This window comes from Saccopteryx bilineata, chromosome 1, assembly GCF_036850765.1.
Source record: "Saccopteryx bilineata isolate mSacBil1 chromosome 1, mSacBil1_pri_phased_curated, whole genome shotgun sequence".
NCBI classification, from domain to species: domain Eukaryota; kingdom Metazoa; phylum Chordata; class Mammalia; order Chiroptera; family Emballonuridae; genus Saccopteryx; species Saccopteryx bilineata.
In genome coordinates, this window is record NC_089490.1 from 107,917,731 (window position 1) to 107,938,395 (window position 20,665).

General features: G+C 38.0%; 1 protein-coding gene across 5 annotated transcripts in view; it reads left to right on the forward strand.

The window, feature by feature from the left end:
- RIC8B (RIC8 guanine nucleotide exchange factor B) overlaps positions 1 to 20,665 on the forward strand; it is a 110,323-nt gene that overhangs the window by 31,200 nt on the left and 58,458 nt on the right. For all 5 annotated transcript variants that reach the window (XR_010729539.1, XR_010729540.1, XM_066263606.1 and 2 more), the window contains exons 3-4: positions 5,901 to 6,509; positions 18,210 to 18,304. Coding sequence is in view for 3 of the 5 variants with exons in the window: in XM_066263606.1 (XP_066119703.1) it covers positions 5,901 to 6,509; positions 18,210 to 18,304 (704 nt within the window). In the remaining 2 variants the exon portion in view is untranslated. The remainder of the gene's footprint in view (positions 1 to 5,900; positions 6,510 to 18,209; positions 18,305 to 20,665) is intronic.

A 20,665-nucleotide genomic window follows, 5' to 3' on the forward strand; every position in this document is an offset into this window, starting at 1 on the left:
CTCATTTAAAAAAAAAAAAAAAGATACCCTTGTCCTTTCCACCTTCAATGAGCTTTTAGTAGTTGAGGCACACTCATAATAAGAAAACTAAGGAAGAATGTGCTGAGCACCAAATGATTCTACAAACTATGGTTTGGATTTTCCTTAGAAAAAATTGAGGGAACTGAAGTGGTTAGGGAAAACTTTATATCAAAATTGAATTTTAAGTTTAGCTTTAGGGAATAGTTAAAACTTAAATAGTCAAAGAGGAAGAAGGACTGATGCATGTAGAGTTAGAAAGCGAAAGAGCTCAATGTGAGATAATTTGGAAATGAATATAGTTTAAAAGCAGGGTTTGATAGAGGAATACTAGTATGACAGAGAAGACTCAAAAAGCAGGTTGGAGAGTTCTAAATGCTAACATGAGAGCGTTGAGATTTTATCTTACAATAATATATAAAAGGTAACCTATACTGAACACTTTGACACTTACCTGGCACTGTTCAAAGTGCTGTACTTACGTGATGTCCTACAGTAAATGAGACCCAGAGAAGCTAAGTGACTTACCAAGGTCACATTGTTAGAAGATGACAAAAGAGCCTGACCAGTGGTGGCACAGTAGATAGAGCATCAACTTGAGGTGTCGAGGTTCCAGGATCATTGGGCTTGAGTGCAGGCTCACCAGCTTGAGTGTGGGGTCGCTGGCTTGAAGACTAAGGTTACTGGCTTGTGCAAGGGGTCACTGGCACTGGTTCTGTTGGAGCCCCCTGGTCAAGGTACATATGAGAAGCAATCAGTGAACAACTAAAGTGCTCCAGCTATGAGTTGATACTTCTCATCTCTCTCCCTGTCTCTGTCTCTCCCTTTCTCTTGCGAGAGAGAACTGGTAGAAGAGCCAAGGCTTGAACACAAGCATTTTAAATCCAGAACCCCTGCTCTTAATTACAACACTGTTCTGGTTTTAGAGTCGATGGTAAACTGTGCAAGTTTCAAGCCCAGGATCCCAGACCTTAAACAAGTAATATAGTTAACTCTTCTAGTGGTTTTTAACATTTAAGAAAGGTAATATGACCAGACAGTGATATCTTATTCTTATTTCCGCCAACCATGTACATCTTTAGCGCAGGACAGTCAAGAAGAAGTATTTGTGCTAATTGCTTTTCATTCAGCCTACTTTCCTGCCTTTATCCGGTCAATTACTCCTTGTTTACCACTACTCCCTAATATCCAACTTCCATCAGTCCGTTAACTATAGTTCAGTGGTTCTCCAAGTATGGCTCTTAAACTAGCAGCATCATCAACTGGAAACTTGTTTTGATTCTGGATCCTCACTCCAGATCTGCTGAATCAGAAACTCGGGAAGTGAGGTGCAATAGTCTGGGTTTTAATAATCCCTTTAGGTGGTTATGATGCAGGCAGAAGTTTGAGAACCACTGCTATAGCATACTGTAGGGTTTTAGTTCAGGACAAACTACTAAACCTTTTTTGACAATGCCTGCTATTTGCATTGGGGAATAATTAGGGATCTTACTCCTGAGTCTAAGCTGCTGGGTCTTGCACTCTAACTTTACAGAAAGAACTGTGGCTTATTAAGCTAATGAGCATCTTTAAAGGACCTTTTCTCAGTCTTTTGATTTTTAGTTATTTTACTTTGTAAGCTACCTAACCTTTGTTCTATGACTTTAGTTCATTCCTGAAAACCTGACCTTTTAAATGAAAAGTTATTAATATCAGAAAATATTTTTACAAATTTTAATGGAAAAAAGTGTTTCTTGTTTATCTAAGATACCAAAATAATGTTTAGACCGAAAAATTGAACAATGAAAACAAGTTTGTAGAAATAAATACTTTGAAAGTAAATAAAAATAATTTCACATGAAATGTAATGATGGTCTGTTGTTCTTGCAAACAAAGAAAGAGAAGACTTGATAGGGAGTGGTGGCTGGTGAAGGAGGACAACAACAAAGTCATACTCTGGAAAGTGCTGGAGTAGTGGTAGCCTTTAAGGCAGGTTTCTTTAGGAGTTTGTGGTCTTCTTGCACTTAAAGATAGTTATAGTGCACCTGGACCAGCCACTGGGCTACAGATGAAACCGCTTCTGTTCCCAAGCAGTCTGGAGAAGGAGTGCAATGCCCCAACAGCTCATTCTATGAAAAGGTGAAAACTAAGTGCTATTGCTGGCACAAAAAGAAAGAAAGCAAAGGAGGGAGTGGCTGGGAGGCTTATATAGACCCCTTAGATCTTGAACTAAGCCTAAGAAAAAGAGTAGGGTTCTGACTGATGGGTATGATAGCAGGGAAGGAGCAGTGGGGAAAATGGCTCAGGACATACAGTTAGGGTACTGGAAGTCAATTTGGTACACTTGGAAAAGAAGAAGGGGATATGATAGACATCAGTAGGAAAAAGGACACTGGCTCATTTCAGCTAAAAAAACCTGTGTACACTCAACAGAGGAGAAGTTGTAAAAAATACTACTTCATTCCTTTTTTTTTTTTTTTTTAAATTAAGTTTGAGGCGAGGAGGCAGAAAAACAAGACTCTGGCATGTGCCTTGACCGGGACCTACCAAGCAAGCCCCCTACCAGGCATTGCTCTGCCCGTCTGGGGCTGCTGCTCTCAGCAACTGAGCTATTTTAGTGTTTGAGGTGAGGCCATAGAACCATCCTCAGCACCCAGGACCACCTTGCTCAAAGCATTCGAGCCATGGCTGTGAGAGGTGGAGAAAGAGAAAGGGAGAGAGAGAGGAGGGTGAGGGATAGAGAAGCAGATGGTCACTTCTTCTGTGTGCCCTGACTGGGAATTGAACTCAGGACTTCCACATGCTGGGCTGACGCTGTACGGCTGAGCCAACTGGCCAGGGCCTACTTCATTCCTCTTGCTTGGTATGCACTTCTCTAGTTCATCCAAATGTGGTACATGATTTATTAATTTGTTCTTTATGATATTCTCTGAATAGAAATTATTGTATTGAGTAAAGCAATGAGTGTCTTATTAAATATCACCTTTTACCCTGGCTGGGTAGCTCAGTTGGCAAGGGCATTGTCCTGATACACCAAGGTGTGGGTTCAATCCCTGACCAGGGATCAAACCGATACGCAAGACTCAACCAATGAATGCATAAATAAATGGAACAACAAGTCAATTTCTCTCTTTCTCAAATCAATAAAATAAACAAATATCACCTCTTGTTTTATATTTTGAGTATGTCTTTGATTTTTTTTAAAAGTTATAATACAAATAAGAGGGCTGGAGGTGTTATTGTCCAAGAAGTGGTATTACTTTTGAAGGACATTATAGCAAAAACCTACCTAACAGTCATTATGTGAAACAAGTCTGTAATGAGAAGTGATATATTTAAGAAAACTGTGCTTTAAAACTAGATTGATTGAAAACTGTTTGAAAACTAGAATTCTTTTCTTTGCTAGTTGATCTCCTGTAAGATCTTAGATGCGGTAGTAATTAACTATAAATTTTGTAGTTACCTCTCATCTCTTTCATTTAGCTCTCATGTCCCAGAGCTTCACAGTCCATTTGTTTTATTTTATAACCTTGGCTATTCCAACTTATATTCATGCTTTGCTCTTTTTCTTTCTTGAGTCTGAAGGCAGAGGAAGAAAAGGGCCATATTGCCCATAGATTTTTCTGGTGTTGTTTTTGGTTTAGAATGGAAGGTATGTAGAACTCTAGATTCGCACATATAGTATTTTATAATACTTTATTACCCATTTCTTAACTTAAATATGAAAGTAGATGGTTACCCTCTTCTGTAAAATTATGTGGGACCAAGGATTATTGGAATCCACCCCCAGGAATATAACACATAAGAAGTTGTAGGTGGAATTTGGTGGGCATAGATCTTGGATGTGAAAGATCTGAAACTGGAGAAAATTTTTCCTGTTTTATATATTTTTAATAATGGGCACATTATACTTTACCCTACTCCAAAACTATGTTAATTAAAAATATGATTTAACAATGATATTAAAACATTAAATGAAAGATCCTTCTAGTTATCAGATAAGGCAGAGATAGAGTTGATATTGTTACAAAAAATTTTTTTAGCTTGTCAAATTAATTTTCTTGCCACCTCCACTTACAGAACATAGTATAAATATGTTTTAAATTGGTTTCATTTTTATAGCTGTACTAAGAAGGTGTGCATAGCCTGGGATTCCTACCAAAATCTTAATGCTTGACCTGCAGATAGCCTTTTTCAAAAGAGTTAAAGCCTGATGATAGGTTAATAAAAACTTTATAAAATCAACTATTGGTTATAGTTGTTGTTGCTATTGTTTTTATAAAATATAATGAGTACAGAAATGGTTAGCAGTGGAATGATTATACTTGCTCCATGTATAAAGCATAAACTTGAAAGACTCAGACCAGCAGTCAATGGAGAAGAAAGCTGTATATTGAATTTTAAGAGAATGAATGATCAGTGGTTCTTAAATTTGGCAATGATAGAAATAACTACTTTTCAAAAAATTCAAGAGAGAGTACACTTTGGATTCATTTTAAAAGAATTGTTTCTGATATAGTAGTAGCAAGATTTGGAATCAGGACTACTACATGTTTGTGTAATCTGTGCTCTACACCAAGAAAACAAAAGAGAACTAAGATCTTGCCCATACTCTGAACTTCCCAAGCCATGTGTGCTGGCACGGGGCTGCCAGAGAAAGGAGACTTTTTTTTTAAATTTATCTACCCAGTAGGAACACACTTTTGCAGTTACAGGTACTTGGTCTGCAGTTATTTGTGACTGGCTCAAAGACATTATATATGTGGGTTAAGACCTCTTTGGAACCCAACCCAGAATAACGTTAGAAGTTTTGTCTGCAGAAGATCTTTGGGGTGTCACTCAATGATTAAATGGTATTACATGTTGACCCTGGCCAGTGGCTCAGTGGTAGAGCGTCGGCCCGGCATGTAGAAGTCACAGGTTCAATCCCTGGCCAGGGCACACAGGAGAAGTGCCCATCTACTTCTCCACACTTCCTCCTCTCCTTCCTCTCTCTCTCTCTTCCCCTCCCACAGCCAAGGCTCCATTGGAGCAAAGTTGGTCTAGGTGTTGAGGTGAGGACAGTTCCATGGCCTCTGCCTGAGGCCCTGGAATGGCTCCGGCCTCAATGGAGCAACGGCCCAGATGGGCAGAGTATCTCCCCCTGGTGGGCATGCCAGGTGGATCCCTGTGGGGCGCATGCGGGAGTCTGTCTGACTGCCTCCCCGCTTCTAACTTCGGAAAAATACACACACAAAAAATGTTATTACATATTAGCTAAGGGGAGTTAAAAGATTTATAAAACATGGTGCTACTTATATAGAACTATAAATTTTGAAGAAATATCACAGCTAAAAGTTGGCAGAAATGCGTACCTGTTAAAGTTTTTGTTTGCTTGTTTTTTGGGGGTTTTTTTTGTTTGTTTTTACAAGAACCTATAGTTGTGAGCAATTGTGAACCAAATCTCAAGACATTAATCTTTACTCTGGGAAGGGAACAGCTATGATTCTGACTGATTGCCTTCCATCCTAATATTATGTCTAGTCTGATGTTAAAAATTCATTGAGAACAAAGCTATTTGAGAAATTTGAAACTAGTCAATTTAAAAGAGAATAATTGATTTTATAGAAAGAATCTTGGCTATAAATTAGGGAACCCATTATCTAGTACTTTTTACCCCACTAATTCACTGTGGCCCAATAAAAGCAATTTAACCCCTCTAGTCCTCAGTTTCTATATCTGTAAAGTAAAAGATATATACCAGATATAAGGTCTCCTTCAGTTATAACATTTCTGACTTAAAAATAATAAAATTTTCTAGCCAGATTTTGAACTGCTACTAAATACATGGGTAGAGAGAAACATTCTATTTTAAATCATTTAAGCCAAATAATGATTTTTGCATTCTCATTCTTATTTTTCAGAAACTCTGTGAAGGTATATTTAAAATCCTTGTAAAGGACATCCCAACAACATGTCAAGTGTCCTGCCTGGAAGTTCTCCGCATTCTCTCCAGAGACAAAAAGGTTTTAGTTCCTGTAACAACCAAGGAAAATATGCAGATACTGCTGCGACTAGGGAAGCTAAATGAGTCGGATGATTCTTTGGAGAAGGTCTCAGAGTTCCCGGTCATTGTGGAGTCCTTAAAATGTCTGTGTAACATAGTGTTCAACAGTCAGATGGCACAGCAGCTCAGCCTGGAACTTAACCTTGCTGCAAAGCTCTGTAACCTCCTGAGAAAGTGCAAGGACAGAAAGTTTATCAATGACATTAAGTGCTTTGACTTGCGCTTGCTCTTCCTCTTGTCTCTGTTGCACACCGACATCAGGTCACAATTGCGCTATGAGCTCCAGGGACTACCGCTGCTAACCCAGATCTTGGAAAGTGCCTTTAGCATCAAGTGGACCGATGACTATGAATCGGCCATAGACCATAATGGACCTCCTCTCTCACCTCAGGAGACAGACTGTGCCATTGAGGCCCTCAAAGCTCTCTTCAATGTGACAGTAGACAGTTGGAAGGTGCATAAAGAGGTAAGGTTAAAAAGGGCATTATCTTCTATGGAATTTAGTTGGCAAGGGAGGAATGCTAATGGAGGAAATGGAAAAAGTTCCATTTCCCCCATTAGTCAGTTTTATGACTCAAGATTAATTTCTTAACCATTATAATTATGTCTTATTTTTTCCATTTGTATAACACTTATCAGAAGAATAGAGTGAAGATGGGCTACTGTTTTGTAAGATGTCAAATATAATTTCTTTTCTGAGTTGTACTATCATGTGTCTTCTTTTTTTTTAAGTGCCTCTTTCAGTAACAAGATATAAGATTTAAAGGGAAATAAAACAATGTGTTCCATAAAGGTATAGGCGGTTTCAGTGGCTGCCATCTTAAAAGTTAAGATAAATCAGGCCATTTGAAATTGATCAATCAGAATTTATGTCTGCTCAGAAGAGTAAAAGATACTGTATCACATGTCATCCCAGTCTCCTAGTGTTACTTTGTAGTGTTAGATAGCAATCAGAAGTGTGGGACTACAAGGAGATAGCCATGCTTGTACACAGTCCTAGAAAACCAGTACAATTACATGAGAGTATGGGAAGGTTATTTTAAACCACTTGACTTATTTCTAGAATAAGATCCTTGTCTGTGGCTTGGACCGTCCAACAACCCAAAGTGAGGCAGATTTGATAGTTTATATTTGAGAACCCACAAGAACAGTATGCTAAACAAGAAACTTAGTTTAAGGAAGTCAAAAATTTTAAGTGAAGCAGATGTACACTTTTTTTCTTTGCTTCTAGAATTTTAACATTTCACATTTACCCTCTCTCCTAACCTTAAATAACTGATGAAATTAAGTCTCTGCCTTTAAAAATTAAAATTTTTTATAAAGAAGCATTTTGGTGCCAGAGCAAATTATCTTTTCTGACAATTGACTTTAGGACTTAGGTTAACATTTTGCTGTGTCCATTTGAAGTGGTTCTCACCATGAATAAAGTTCTGTTTTTGCCAGCAGTTTACTTTGAAAGGATTATCTCAGTGCAATACTGTAGTGGGAGTGTGCAGGCATCTGCGTTATAAAGTGCAAATAGGTCTATATTTTAAAACCAAATATTTGAAGATCAGTCCTCGCAGCTATTTTAGATGACCATAGTATGGTCAGTTTTTCCTGCGACTTGGCAGAAAAAGATGTGGAAAGCCCACATGCTCCATTTATGCTTTGAAACCAAATATTTGAAAGTATTTAAAATGTTATGTCTCTATGCTTATTTGATACCCTCTATGGTTATTTTTCTTACGCTGTTTGTTTTGATGTTTTTAAGTTTTCCATTTAGTTGCAAGAGCTCTTCTGAGACTGTTGGTTTGCCATTGTTGGATCTCCTGTTATTTAAATTGTGCTCAAAATAGTAGCTCACACTATTTAGATTCCTTACAAAAAGGGTTTATAATTCAGTGGCTGCACATCAGTGTATGTATGGGATGACGTGTAATAAATATTAGTAAATTGAGACTAGACCGCTTAGTGGAGCTGAAGAAGCTTTAGAAAATGTTGATGTGGCAAATACTCATTCTGTGTTATAGAATGTTTATTCTATAAAAGGCATATGAGTATCAGTAGTCCTGAAGCAGGCATCTTAGCAGACCTAGTGCCTCTTGTGAGCTGTGGATCGATGGTACAATCATTAAAAAATGTACTGCATTAATATTATTCTGGGCTATTATATAGTATCAGAAATTTAAACAGTATTGAAGCAGCATCTTGCCAACCTATTAAGGCAGGAATTTGGGAAAGGTTATTTTAAGCCACTTGCATCTCCAAATTCAAATTTTAGCATTTAGTCAACCAATCAGTCAGTCAACAAGTATTTATGAACAGTTGATAAGTGTTATGCTGGGAATTATGTAATATATTAGCAATAATAGCTATAGTCTCTGCCTTCATGAAACTCCAGTTCTGTTAGTGAAACAGGTAATAAATAAACAAATATATAATTTAAATTCTGTTAAGTGCTAAGAGAAACAATACAATGATTGAGAGTATTTAGTACAGTCATGGAAGACCTCCAAGGTCCCTCCTGAGATCTGAAGACTGAGAATGATTCAGCCATTTGAAGAGCGAGGGATAAACAGTTACCAGAAATTGAACAGCATGTGAAAAGACACAAATATCAGTACAGAGTATTTTTTAGTGAGGTACCCACAACTTAATATAAAGAAAATCTATAATAAGGGCACAGAGAAACTTGCCAGTAAGAATTCATTTACCGCCCTGGCCGGTTGGCTCAGCGGTAGAGCGTCGGCCTAGCGTGCGGAGGACCCGGGTTCTATTCCCAGCCAGGGCACACAGGAGAAGCGCCCATTTGCTTCTCCACCCCTCCGCCAAGCTTTCCCTCTCTGTCTCTCTCTTCCCCTCCCGCAGTCAAGGCTCCATTGGAGCAAAGGTGGCCCGGGCGCTGGGGATGGCTCTGTGGCCTCTGCCCCAGGCGCTGGAGTGGCTCTGGTCGCAACATGGCGACGCCCAGGATGGGCAGAGCATCGCCCCCTGGTGGGCAGAGCATCGCCCCTGGTGGGCGTGCCGGGTGGATCCCGGTCGGGCGCATGCGGGAGTCTGTCTGACTGTCTCTCCCTGTTTCCAGCTTCAGAAAAAAAAAGAATTCATTTACCTGGGTTTTAATATCTTCTTGAATGTCAAATGAAAGACATCTCTCTCCAATTGAGCAAGCACCTAAAGAATTGTTAATATATACTTTAAAATACCAACTGAGATAAAGGAATATGGAAATAATACACACTAATTATAGAAGATACATGGGGAAAAGAACATCCAAGCAATGAGAAAATATGAACTACCTACCACTCCAAGATAAGCACTGATTGCATTTTGTGTATCTTTCTAACCCTTCTCCATTATATAATATATAAATATAAATGTTTTGTGTGTTTTTTTTTACAAAACTGGAGTTATTTTATAATCTTGATTTTTTTTTCTTTTTCACAACAGATGTTCTAGTAGAATAGTGGTTTTCAGAATGTGTTCCTTGAAGCATCAAGCTCCTAGGAGTAGCCCCCGAGGGATGAGTGGGCAGCACTCCAGGTTCCCCACCCTCACTTTATAAAGAACACATTTGATTGTTGCTATTGCTTTTGCTGTTTCTTTTTAAATTCAGGTTGTAACTAGATTTCATTTCATGGATAAAAAGAGTTCAACTAAAAAAAAATTTTTTTAACAACTTTCTTCTATTTATTAAAGGTTGATAAATCCTTATAAAGGAATAATTGGATTTGTTAAAGGTTGAAGTATTCCTTCATAAGGATTTATCAATCTTTAACAAATCCTCTATGTATAGGCATTTAAATTATTTGCAAGGCTGCTGTTTCAAATAGTAATACAGTAAATTTTCTCTTTTCTCTTTCGTGGGGAGGGGGGGTAGTGAGGCAGGATCCACCCCGCAACCCTGTCTAGGGCCTATGCTCCAGTATTGAGCTATTTTTATGCCTGAGGCTGATGTATTCAGACCAACTGAGCTATCCTCAGTGCCTGGTGCCATGCTCGAACTATTTGAGCCACTGGCTGTGAGAGGAAAAGAGAAAGAGAAGGGGAAAGGGAGAAGAGAAGCAGATGATCACTTCTGTGTGCCTTGACCAGCAATCAAACCCAGGACGTCCATATACCTGGCCGACACTATATCCACTGAGCTACCGGTCAGGGCCAGTAAATTTTCTTTCTTTCTTTTTTGTAAATTTTCTTATTGTAAAAATCTTTGTAGGTAAATTCATAGTAGTGTTGTTGGGTCAAAGGGTTTTTTAAAATTTTAAGGTTTGATATGCATTCCAAATTGACTTTCAGAAGAATAGTGCAAGTTTATATCTTTTCAAACCCTGGGCATTTCATTTTTAAAAATTATTACCTGTTTTACAGCTCAGCCATTACAGAAAATACAGATGTTTGGTTTTGGTTTTAACTGTTTTAGTAGGTAATTTTATGACTGTTCATTTACAATTAACCATAAACAGAAAATTCACAACTAGGTTTTAATTGAGGTTTAGCAAATTTGTGCCATTTGTTCATTTTTAGGTTCATGCCTCAGTGTTAAATTCCTGCCTGCCTGCTGATGCTATCAGCAAATTAATTTGGAGATTTCTTTCCATTCAGTAGGAAATATAGTTGGCCTTATTTCCACATATGGTGTCAGTCTTGTTTTCCTCCCTTTCTCCAACCCATTCTCTCCCTTCTTAAAGGCAGTGTGTTTAAGAAGGCCAAATGATTTCTTTAGCAGGACCTGAAGTTAGTATCAGAAAGGTGAATTTAAAAGGTCGTGTCTTGCTTCTGCTTTAACCCTTTGCTTAGTCTTTCTGTTAATGGAGGAAAGCATGTTATTTTAGAGATCCATTAACTCAACATACTTCCCTTCTGCAATACTTCCCAGGTGGACTCTAATGGCAAAATACAAGAATCAACAGGCATAGTAGAGCCAGACAACCAAGTGCAAACAGAGAAGTAGTTTAAGTACTAAGTAGTTAAAGAATGCTTTTTGAGTGAAATAAAAACAGTGAGTATCCTTAGAAAGTAATTGGGAATATCACATTGTAACAGAAGAGGTTAATTCCATGATTATTTTAGAGTCTATTTGAAGGAAATAGCCCAAGGACATAATATTAATTACGGTAGATAAAAATAAATCTTCAAGCTGTGCCATGTTTTTTGCTACATCACTTTTTCAACAACCATTTATCAGGTTCCCAGTTATGTGCCAGGCACATAAGATACAAGATAAAGTATCACTGTCCTCAAAGAACTAATACTCTAATAGGAAAATCAGACCTGTTAAGGTAGGTGGATATATAATTATTTGTTACATTATTTACTATTTTCTATATGTTCAAAAATAAAAAAAATCACCTCAGCAATTCATAGTTGCTTCAAATGCCATATGTTCTAGATCTTTGAGGGCATATCAGACCTCACTGGCATAGCCTTTCCACTAAGAACAAAGTAGGTGTTCAGTGAATATTTTCTTAATGAAAAATAAAATGTGATACAGTTTGATATCTGTATGGAGAAATTAGCATCAAGTTGACAGGAAGGGGTGAAAGTTCATGATACTGTTTAAATTTGCAAAGCTATCAAAAACTTTTCTAGAAGCCTAAAACTTTTAATGACATTGTTTATTTGAGCAGATGGCTAGTCTTTTTGGAATTACAGCACTCTATTGTATAATATTAATATTTCCTTTTGTAAGTTCATTCAAAAAGCATTTTTTACTTTATGTCCAGCACCATGATAGATCCAAAGATAGATAAATATTTTTTGCCTGTAAGAAGACAGAGGTGCAATTTAGTAAGACAAAAAATTACGGTACAGGTAAGCAAAAGGGTCAGGGTAAAACAGACTTTGGATGAAATGCTACCTAAAATCTTTCCAGATAAGGAAATATTACATGCATTTGTGCACACTTATCTTTGTCTGTCTGTGTGTTTCATTTTTTATAGAATTAAAGTTGAATTTCTATAGGACGAGTCTTCTAAATTTTATCTAAGTAATTAGAACTACCCTGAGATAATAAAACCAGTTCTCTCAGGCATTGATTAGGTCAGTTAAAGCTTTGCATTAAAAGGTGTGAGGAAATTGATACCTTTACCAAAAAAGTGAAATCTACAGCTTGCACAGGAGAAAAAAGCCACAGTACAGTGGAATCTCTAAATAAGAAATAAAGGCTGTATAAAGAGATCTCAAAGAATTTCCTGAGTTTTGTCATCTTGGTTTTTTTTTTTGTTGTTGTTGTTGTTTTTTTGTCATCTCGTTTTTATTTTCACTATCACAACAAACCTGACTGCTTTCTCTCTCTTCCTCCTCCCTTTGTCCTTAGAGAGTTCTTTTCCCCCTCAGCGTTTGGAGATAGTATTATTTCACAGAAGAGACTATTGATGACTTAAAGATATCAAAACTAAGATTATGAAGCAAGTAAATGACAGTTGTATAACATGAGTTTGTATAACATTTTATAATATAAAGAATACAGTGGCCCTGGCCGGTTGGCTCAGCGGTAGAGCGTTGGCCTGGCGTGTGGGGGACCTGGGTTCGATTCCTGGCCAGGGCACACAGGAGAAGCACCCATTTGCTTCTCCACACCCCCCCCCCCTTCCTCTCTGTCTCTCTCTTCCCCTCCCGCAGTGGAGGCTCCATAGGAGCAAAGATGGCCCGGGCACTGGGGATGGCTCCTTGGCCTCTGCCCCAGACGCTAGAGTGGCTCTGGTCGTGGCAGAGCGACGTCCCGGAGGGGCAGAGCATCGCCTCCTGGTGGGCAGAGCGTCGCCCCTGGTGGGCGTGCCGGGTGGATCCCGGTCGGGCGCATGCGGGAGTCTGTCTGTCTCTCCCCGTTTCCAGCTTCAGAAAAATACAAAAAAAAAAAAAAGAATACTGTAATTATAGTTAATCCTTCTATTATCCTTGTGAAATGGGAACACTAACCCCATTTGAGAATGAGAACACTAAAGATCAGAGAATTTAATTTATAGAAAATCACACAGCAAAATAACCAAGACTAGGAAACTATGTCCACTCTAACTTTTATTAAGTAAGACTTATCTTAAATGATAGCACTCATTCAACAAATATTGAGACGTACAGAGTAGAATAAAGAGTTGAGAGATAAACCTACACATATGCAGTCAACTGATCTATGATACAGGTAACATTGAATTACAGTGGGGGAAAGATGGGCTTTTTTAATAAATTGCACTAGATCAATTGTGTGGCTGTATGGAAAAAAAAAAGAATTTGAATCTCTGTCTAAAAAATTAGTTTGAGATAGGTAAGAGACCTAAATATAAAAGGTAAAATAAGCCCTGGCCAGTTGGCTCAGCAGTAGAGCGTCGGCCTGGTGTGTGGAAGTCCTGGGTTTGATTCCCAGTCAGGGCACACAGGAGAAGTACCCATCTGCTTCTCCACACCTCTTCCTCTCTTTACCTCTCTCTTCCCCTCCTGCAGCCAAGGCTCCATTGGAGCTAAAGTTGGCCCGGGTGCTGAGAATGGCTCCATGGCCTCCACCTCAGGCGCTAGAATGGCTCCAGTTGCAATGGAACAATGCCTCAGATGGGCAGAGCATCGCCCCTTAGTGGGCATGCTGGGTGGATCCCAGTAAGGTGCATGCAGGAGTCTGTCTCTCTGTCTCTCTGCCTCCCCGCTTCTCACTTCAGAAAAAAAATAATAATAATAAAGCTCTTAGAAAAAAACAAAGATTATCTTTATGACTTTATCTTAAGTCAAACATTTCCTAAATAGGCAAAGATTTCTAAACAGGACAAAATAAAGATCAAACCATAGAGGAAAAATTGACAAATTGATTTTCATTAAAATTAGTTCATCAAGAGAAGAAAGTTAAAAAGGCAGGCCATCACATGGGAGAAGATATTTAAAACACATATGCAATAAAGAACTATCCAGAATACATTAAAAAGTTTTACAAATCTATATAAATAAAGTCAGTCAACATAGAAAAATAGGCAAAAGACTTGAACAGGTACTTTATAAAAGAGCTAGCCAAATGACCAATAGATGCATGAAAAGGTGTTCAATTTTATTAGTCATCAAGAAAATGTACAATAAAACCATAGACCACTGCACTGGAGAATGATTAAAATTAAACAGGCTAACAATACCAAGTGTTGAAGCAGCTGTAGAAAACTGAAGGGAGTATAAATTGGTTTAAACACTTTGAAACACTGTTTGGCATTCAGTACCTTCTAAAACTTCACCTGTGTATATGCCCTATGACCCAGCATACCAAATGACATGTAAAGAAGTATGTTCATAGCAGCATTCTTCAGTATAACCCCAAACTGGAAATTCAAATGTCCATCAAGAGTAAGATGGATAAGTAAATTGTAATTGTATTCATTGTATTCAGTAGTGTTTTCTTAACCTAACTGTGGTAAAAGACCAGATTTTTCCCCCTAGCTGTCAGAATGAAACTTTCTTTTTAAATTTATTGATTTGAGAGAGAGATTTGTTGTTCCACTTATTTATGCATTCATTGGTTGATTCTTGTATGTGTCCTGATTGGGGATCTAACTTACAACCTTAGTGTAGCAGAACTATGCTCTAACCAACCGATCTACCTGACCAGAGCCAGAATGAAACTTATTTAATACAATATTACACATAATGTCAAACTGCTTGAAAGTTTCTAAGTGCTCCTGTGCATCTTCTGTACCCATGGCATTACAGATCAGTGGCAAATAGGGTGCGGACAAGCAGTGGTTCACAAACTGGCCCTGCGAGTAGCATTTCTGTCTCAAGTAATGAAAGTGAACAGACTGCACTTACAACAACGTGGATGAATTTCACAACCAGATATAAAGGGGTCTAGATTTTCTGATCCCATTCATATAAATTTCAGTGACAACAGGAACTACTAACCTGTGAATTAGATGTTAGAATTACTCTTGGGGAGTGCAGGATTGTCACTTGAAGGGGCCAGGAGGGAATCCTGGGGTTCTTAATCTTGGCATTGTGTCATTTTTGAGCTAATTGTATGAATGTGCTCATTTTATAAAAATCGACCTAGCTGTACACTTATGATTTGGGCATTTTTGTTTGTCTTACCATTTATGTTAAAAATGATCAAATATCTATTATACACATGCCCTCTAAACTTATAAAGTAACAGGTTAGTGGAGAAGGCAATGTATAAATATATGCAAGTATCTAAACAAATGTGGAGTTACAAATTATGGTTTTATGAAAGAAATCCTAGTAAGACAAAGTGATAAAGAATAATGAAAGAAAGAATCAACTTACTTAGTAAGGTGGTTGAAGAAGGGACTTCTCCAAGAAGATATTTTAACTGAAACCTAGAAGATGGAAAGGAATCCACTGCCCAGAGTGGAGGCAACAATCAGGAATTTGAGTAGTTATTTTGAGTAGAAAAATAGAATTCAGTGGATTTATGGTAAAAGAGGGCATTGCAGACATACGGTATAACTTGGGAATTGGTGTTATGAAAATTAGGACAAAAGGAAATGGGATAGAAAGAAGTAGGATTTGGGGTTTTACAGTTGCAAGTAATGGAAAGAACAAACTGGATAGTTTTGCAAGAGGCCTGTCAACATCAGTATGAGAAGAGAACAATTGTGATTGATACCAAGAATAAAGCAAAATCTAGTTTAGAAGGAAGTACATTCCCAGTTAATTTTCAAAACGAAGGAAAATATGATTAAGAGTTAAGTAATAGATGAGTTTTACATGCATTCAATGTGCTTTTTGTAACTTGACATAAATAAAAGTATATTTACATGTTAGAGATTTTTGATTCAAGCATTTGAAGATAGATGGCAAAAGGGACAGTATTCATTCCAACTTTGCCAGTCTTAGTGTCTCTGGCATTGCACTGGTCCCTTTTATCCTTTACTCTTCACCATTCCCCCAACACAAAATTATTTCATTATTGCTCATTTTAGCTTTATCAGTATCATCATTTGCTTCTTTCCTCCCTCATTCTTGCTCCTCTCCTTCAAATGTTTCATTGAAAGTACTGAGCACTTTCATGTATATCATCTTCTTTAACTCTTTTACAACCCTAACAACCTAATGTTTGTGGAGATGCATGGGGGGAAACTTTGGCTCAGAGAATTATATGATTTGTCTTAAGGTCACAACCTACACTCCTGAGTCCAGGCACAGTGCTTTTTCTATTATGTATTGAGGTCTCATTTTTTTCAAATCTACCCATAATGGTGTTATGTGTAATTATTTTCATCGGTATTACGAGTAATGAAAGTATGCCCTATTGTTTGTTAGATTATTTATAAGAGACATCTTCTTTCTAGAAGGGCTGAGTTATATATCTGAATATAGGATATATATGTATAATGTGTGAATATATTTCACCTTTAAAAAAAATTTTTTTTTCTTCTTTTTCCAAGTGAGAGGAGGGGAGGTAGACAGACTCGCACATGTGTCCCACCAGGATCCACCCAGCAACCTCCATCTGGGGCCAATGCTCTGCCCATCTAGGGCCATGCTTGCAGCTATTTTTAGCATCTGAGGCAGAGGCTCCATGGAGCCATCCTCTGCACCCGAGCTGATGTACTTGAACCAATCAAGCCATGACTGTGGGAGGTGAAGAGAGAGCGAGATTGGAGGTGGGGGTGGGGAGAAGCAGATGGTCATTTCTCCTCTGTGCCCAGACCAGACATCGAACCCAGGACATCCACATGCTGGGCCAACACTCGACCATTGAGCCAACGGCCAGCGCTATATTTCACTTTCTGTAGACTTTAAATCAAATATATATCCTGAAGTTTAAAAGAAATTAATATCTTTTGAAATAATTAGTCTTTCTGAAGTATAGCATATCTGGGATCTCTATTATAATTACCACTAATTTTATGTCTTCTTAATCACTAAAAATCTGGAAGAAGAAAATATGATTTTGATGCAGGTAAATTAAATAAATTATAGTGATCCAAGATCTCACTAAAAATGAGGTAAATCCAGTGATTATTCAGAACTTAGTTTATTTCCCACCGTTTGCCTACTTCCTTCTAACTCTCTGTCTTTTTTATATATATATATATATATATTTCATGTGAGAGGGAGAGAGACAGTGGTGGTGGGGGGGGAGCAGGAAGCATCAACTCCCATATGTGCCTTGACCAGGCAAGCCCAGGGTTTTGAACCAGCAACCTCAGCATTCCAGGTCGATGCTTGATCCACTGTGCCACCACAGGTCAGGCTCTAACTCTGTCTTTAATACCACTACCAATGAGTAAACATTAGAAAAATAGATTAAACTCAGATTACTTGTTTTTCATCACTTGCTGGTAATTCTGAGGAAATTTAGGAGCAAGATTTGGAGGAACTAGATTAAGAAGATTTATTAAAATGAAGATGATAGATTATAGATTTTAATACATTTCTTTTGCAAGTTAAGAGATGAGACATTTTTATTAAGGATGTACAACCTGGTCCTAAAATGTCTGATAGCATTTTATCCGCATGAAATTTTATAATGACTAGTAAACTGGAGCAGTATACTACCAAAGAGAAGAATCTAGACTTTCTAGGAATGGAAAAGATCCTTAGTTGAATTGATCATAAGGTAAAACAGTGGGTAATGCATGGATGCTGATCATGTTTCTCTTTGCCTGACATGCCCTAAGGCAGTGGTCCCCAACGTTTTTTGGGCCACGGACCAGTTTAATGTCAGAAAATATTTTCACAGACCAGCCTTTAGGGTGGGACGGATAAATGCACAAAATAAAATTATGTGACTGGCATAAAAACGGGTATTTTAAAATATAATTGTCAAACTTATGAGACAGGCGTCAAGAGTGAGTCTTAGACGGATGTAACAGAGAGAATCTAGTCATTTTTTTTAAATAAAACATTTTTCAGACTTAAATATAAATAAAACAAATAATGTAAGTTATTTATTCTTTCTCTGCGGACCGGTACCAAATGGCCCACGGACCGGTACCGATCCGGGGGTTGGGGACCACTACCCTAAGGGAACTGCTAGATCAACAGCTTCTGGTTTCAGCTATTTGTGGAGGTGGCTGGAGCTGTTGATATGAGACAATGACTATGACCTCTTGGTGTACAATATAAAAAAGACTGTTTTGAAGGGAAGACAGACCATAAGATGACTCCCAGGGATGTAGTGATATACCAGACTCCTTCACTAAGGCATTCAACCCCCAATTTTCCTCCTCCTTTTTTTTATTTGCCATAGAGTGATTCTCATCAGTTCCGTGTCATGGCAGCTGTCCTTCGCCATTGTTTACTAATTGTAGGTCCAACTGAAGACAAAACAGAAGAGCTGCACAGGTAGGTAACCTCTTATTGATATCTCAAGAAAGGGCAACATCAGTTCTTATTGTTTTTATGCATCTAATTTTAATTGTTATAAGCATAAGAAAATGAAAATATTATAGTAAATCAGGTAACTGGTAGGTTAAAAATCATTACTATTCTCTGAAGAGAAATTTTCATTCTGTCTTATTTGACTTATAAATTGAGCCCCAACAAGAGAATAGAATTTGTTGCATTCAACAAGAAAACCCAGGACAACTATAGTAATAGGGCATAGTTATTGAATACTGTGTATGGTATTATATTAAATTATTTAAAAGATTAACTCCTTTTAATCATCACACCAGCCTTATGAGATAGGTACTACTTTTTCCCTTTGAATAGATGATGAAAGTAAATCTGCAAAAAAGTAATTTTGGCACTACCTCTGCTTTGTAGTTTTTTTGTTGTTGTGGTGGTGGGTTTTTTTGGAATAGAAAGAGAGACACACACACACACAAATAGGGACTGATAGACAGAAAGGGAGATGAAAAGCAGCAACTCATAGTTGCGACATCTTAGTTATTCATTGATTGTTTTCTCTTACGTGCCTTAACCTGGGGCCTTCAGCTGAACCAGTAACACCTTGCTCAAGCCAACAACCTTGGGCTTCAAGCCAGCTACCTTGGGCCTCAAGCCAGTGACCTCAGGCTCAAGCCAACGACCTTGGGCTTTAAGCCAGTGACCTCTGGGCTCAAGCCAGCGACTATGGAGTCATGTCTATGATACCACCCTCAAGCTGATGACCTGGGTCCTCATCATCCTAGGCCAATGTTCTATGCACTATACCACTACCTGGTCAGGCAATAAATTTTAAAATGGGTTTTTACTTGTATAAATTGCCTTTTGACCATTCATAATATTCTGTTTTCCAAAATAGGGCTTAAATAAAACTATAGAAACACACTCAGAGTATAAAATGAAATATACTGTTGTTATATTTCAAGCAAATATAAACCATACTATTTGTGTTATGATTGGCAGTTTATTATTAGATATTATGAGTTTGTTGGTAGGTTATCTTTATGTACTCTACCCTGCAAGTCTTCAAAAGATAAGTTTTTTCCACCATGAAAAAGTATAATTTTTTATGCAGCCATAGATAAAAAAGTTCCTTTAATTTTCTTGAGACTCTGCTTTTAAAAAAATAATCAGATAACTGCAATAAATTATATCCTCTAAAAAGATTTTATAGAGCATTTTGCCTTACCAAACTATTTTCATAATCAAGAGTCACTAGTGGCCCTGGCTGGTTGGCTCAGCGGTAGAGCGTCGGCCTGGCGTGCGGGGGGACCCGGGTTCGATTCCCGGCCAGGGCACATAGGAAAAGCGCCCATTTGCTTCTCCACCCCCCCCCTTCCTCTCTGTCTCTCTCTTCCCCTCCCGCAGCCAAGGCTCCATTGGAGCAAAGATGGCCTGGGCGCTGGGGATGGCTCCTTGGCCTCTGCCCCAGGCGCTAGAGTGGCTCTGGTCACGGCAGAGCGACGCCCCGGAGGGGCAGAGCATCACCCCCTGGTAGGCAGAGCGTAGCCCCTGGTGGGCGTGCCGGATGGATCCCAGTCGGGCGCATGCGGGAGTCTGTCTGTCTCTCCCCGTTTCCAGCTTCAGAAAAGAAAAACAAAGAAAAAAAAAGAAGAAAAAAAAAAAGAGTCACTAGTAATTTAGATACTAAAACTAAAAGAAAATGGGGTTTATAAACCCAAGAGTAAGTTGATATATATATATATTTTTTAAGTCAGATACCACAAGTTGAAGAAATGCATATAAAGATGTGAGAACATTCAATACAAAGTGTATTGAAAGTAATTGTTACACCAGTCACAAAAACATTGCTAAAGGTGTCTCTGAAGAATGTTTAGTATTTTAACATAGCTCCTGGTATCCATCAAAATGGAGCAAAAGTATAGAGGTTTTAAAACTCAGGTTTTTAAAAAAAGTAATCAGATTTCTTTATTTTCCTTTCTGATATCAGTTTTAAATACTATTTTCCTTAAAATTTAAAGATATTTTCATTCAATTTACTTTTATCTTAAAAGTTGCTTTGATAAACTGTTAGCTACACTGTAAATAAAAATAGGGCTTTCCATAGAACCACAGGCAGGATTTATGAGTATAGAATTTTCAATGGCCTTACTGCTGGAAGATTGAGGTTGCTGCTGACTTGACAGTTTATCTGGAATGGCTCTGCATATCCCTTTAATCTGAATTAAAGTGATTAGTATCATTTGAGCAGTAATGAATCTAGGCTAATCCATTTAATACAGAGAAAACTGCATCAACCTCAACAGGCTATTTTAGGAACCTTACTAGAATTGTAATATCTATTCAATTCTGCTC